This window comes from Nematolebias whitei, chromosome 15 (assembly GCF_014905685.2).
Source record: "Nematolebias whitei isolate Nwh7 chromosome 15, NemWhi1, whole genome shotgun sequence".
Lineage (NCBI taxonomy): Eukaryota > Metazoa > Chordata > Actinopteri > Cyprinodontiformes > Rivulidae > Nematolebias > Nematolebias whitei.
This window is the reverse complement of record NC_056512.1, coordinates 16,552,163-16,555,113: the sequence shown is the minus strand read 5'-3', so window position 1 is coordinate 16,555,113 and position 2,951 is coordinate 16,552,163. Positions and strand designations below refer to the sequence as shown.

Below are 2,951 nucleotides of genomic sequence, written 5' to 3'. Positions count from 1 at the left end.
TTATTTTTTTTTTGCTTTGTTTTGTTTTTTGCTTTTTTGAATGTCCAGAGGACCAGATTGAACTTTTTTGGATTTTTCTACCTGGATTATTGAGCATGCATCAGGATATTGATCAGATGTTATTTACAGCAGATTTATTTATCCAAGTTTAAGACCTGAAAAGGACCAGATGATTTTCTTAAAGTGAAACTTGAAAGAAGCTCATCTCTGTGTACGGAGTGGTTTACCAGGTTAAACGCTCCCACTCCAAACGATATACCTCCTTCTAAGTGATTGTGGCTCTGTCCTTGGATGAAGTTGTGAGATTTGATGAAGTTATGCAGATCTCTGGATGATAAAGACAAGCATGTAAGACTTCAGCAACAAAACTGTCAAAATAATTAACATGAGCTTGTAAAAAGAAATCTCTTAAAATTCAACAATTAAACTATTTCAGTGATTTGTACAAAAAGACTTCAACAAATAACTAAAACTAAGCTGAGCTGAACTGTAGAGGTAAACAGTTTTTCCTTGTTTTGTCAGCTTTTAGGTGAATAAACAAAACAGCTAAAGCTGACCCTTCACTTAACAGCTCAAATCAAATCAATTTATTTATATAGCACTTTTAAAAACAACTGTTGTTGACCAAAGTGCTGCACGTAATACAAATAGTGAGAAGACAATACAAAAACAGGAGATCATAAAAAACATGGAATTTAAAAAATATATAAGAAATGAGATAAAAACAAAAAATAAAACCCTTAAAAGAGGCAGTAAATAAATAAATAAAATAAACTCTGTTACTGTATTAAAAGCCATTGAGTACAAATATTCAATTCAATTCAAATTCAATTTAAATTCAATTCAAAAATACTTTATTAATCCCAAAGGGAAATTATTTGTTGTTGTAACTCGTGATCCTCATTTCATTAAGAGATGTTATAGATACTGATGGCTGTTGGCAGGAAGGATCTCTTGTAAAAGTCCATCCCACAGTGGATCCTAAGAAACTGGCTGCAGATGCCGTCCGATCCGTCCACCCAGACTCGGCTGGCCTCTCGGTTCCCCCGGGCTGTAGGACCGCCCGAATGCCGGGCAGAACTCCTCCCAGAGCGATGGCCACTCCTCCCAGCAGTCTGTCGAGCTCCTCATCGCTGCAGACAGACGATTGTAGGTGCCGAGGGACGATCCTGTCCTTCTGCTGTCATGAGCCGTGTTTCTGCTAGTTCCAGGATCTCAGTGGTCAGTCACTCGAGCACAGCTGGCAGGTAGATGAGAATGCTTCCACAGAACATCCTTTTCAACTCATCTGAGATTTGGGGCTGTAGTTGAGATATTATTTGGGCTTTTGAGATGTGAAATATGTTTAGAGACAAGACTTAAAAAGCCTGTCTGATACGAAGAAGCTGCTTCCACCGTTTAGGAGCTACAGCTGAAAAGGCACCTCTGCGGTCCAGCCTGGACCTTGGGACAACCAAAAGCAAGTGATCATTAGATCTGAGGGATCTAGAGGGCTCACAGGGCTGCAGGTGAGACAGGTCTACAGGAGTTGTCCATCCAGGGCCTTACAGGTCAACAATAAAACTTTAAAATCAATCCTAAAACGAACAGGGAGCTAGTGAAGGGATGCAGCACCGGGGAGCTCTGTTCATGTTTCTTAGTGTTACAAACGATCTGCAGCGTTCTGCACCAGCTGCAGATTCATCCAGCCCGGCTAACACCGACATACAGAGAGTTATAGAAGACGAGTTGGGAGGAATATAAGCTTGAATCAGCCACCCAAAGACTTGATTTCACTTTGGATAAAAGTCTCAGTTTAAAAAAATATTTTTACAACAGCACTAATTTATTTCTCAAAGTTAAAAATTATAATCAAATATCATGATCATAACAGTTTGGTGATACAAACGGGTCAGTCTCATAAGACCAAACAAGTAAACTGTCCGTTATTGGTTGTCTTTTGCACAGAAATGCATCTTCCCTGATTACCAAAATGTCGAGGACGTTGTCTAGTTGAACTGCAGTGAAGTAATATGATGTAGGTAAACACTGGAAAATGATTTTGGGAAGGAGATATGAGAAACATGAGAGTTTAAAGAGCTCAACTCTTCAGAGAGCTGAAGTTACCAAAGTAAATTTGGTCAGGAGATGCTGAGGTTGTGCAGAGCCAAGATCACTAGATACTTTTACAGAATTATTCTGGAGATGGTTGCGACTGAGAAATATATGACCCCTGCCAAATTCCATGTACAATAAAATGACTGATTCTCTCTTCACTTTATAGCATTTTTTTTCTTCTTCTTCAGGGGTCGCCACAACGAACTGTCACACGAAGACTTGGTAATTGCTTTTACACCAGATGTCCTTCCTGATGCAACCACAGACCACCGAGCTACCACAGCCCTCTGTGTGGAGCAGAGAGCTGCCAACTAGGGTGCCCAGGGGAGCAGATGTGGGGCTAAAGGGCCTTGCTCAAGGACCCAGAGTGGGGCAAATGAGGGTGGAGACAGGTGTGGGTGCTTCACAAATCCCACCCACATTTTGATGTTGTCAGTACCGGGAGTTGAACCATCGATCTTCCGATCACAGGCCCACCTTCTCCAACCTCTGCGCCACCACGCCCCTCCCTTTACTTTCTAGCATACCCTTTTCATATTTCATATTCTAGTCATCAAAAAGACTTCGGTCAACATGGGAAGTTTTAGCTGCTTGAGTTTCAATAACTTCAGTCTACAGCTGGAAGTCAGTTAAATGTTCAATGTGTCAAGTTAAAATGTTCAATGTGTCAAGTATGCAGTCGTTAACACATCTATCCAGTTCAGTTGTATAAAAAACAAGTACGGTATTTGTGATTCATTAAAAAAAAAACACACAAAAAACCATGCTCCATTTTTTTTATTTTATTAAAATTTATGTCCAAAGATTTTTTTTTCCATTGATGGCTAATTTTGGTAAATCATCTACTGTATTTA

The 2,951-nt window shown here is 39.9% G+C and overlaps 1 protein-coding gene across 1 annotated transcript in view; it reads right to left on the bottom strand.

The window, feature by feature from the left end:
• zgc:158403 (tetratricopeptide repeat protein 39A) overlaps positions 1–2,951 on the bottom strand; it is a 47,224-nt gene that overhangs the window by 29,009 nt on the left and 15,264 nt on the right. Inside the window, exon 6 of the mRNA XM_037689410.1 lies at positions 228–327. Within this exon, the coding sequence (XP_037545338.1) occupies positions 228–327 (100 nt within the window). The remainder of the gene's footprint in view (positions 1–227; positions 328–2,951) is intronic.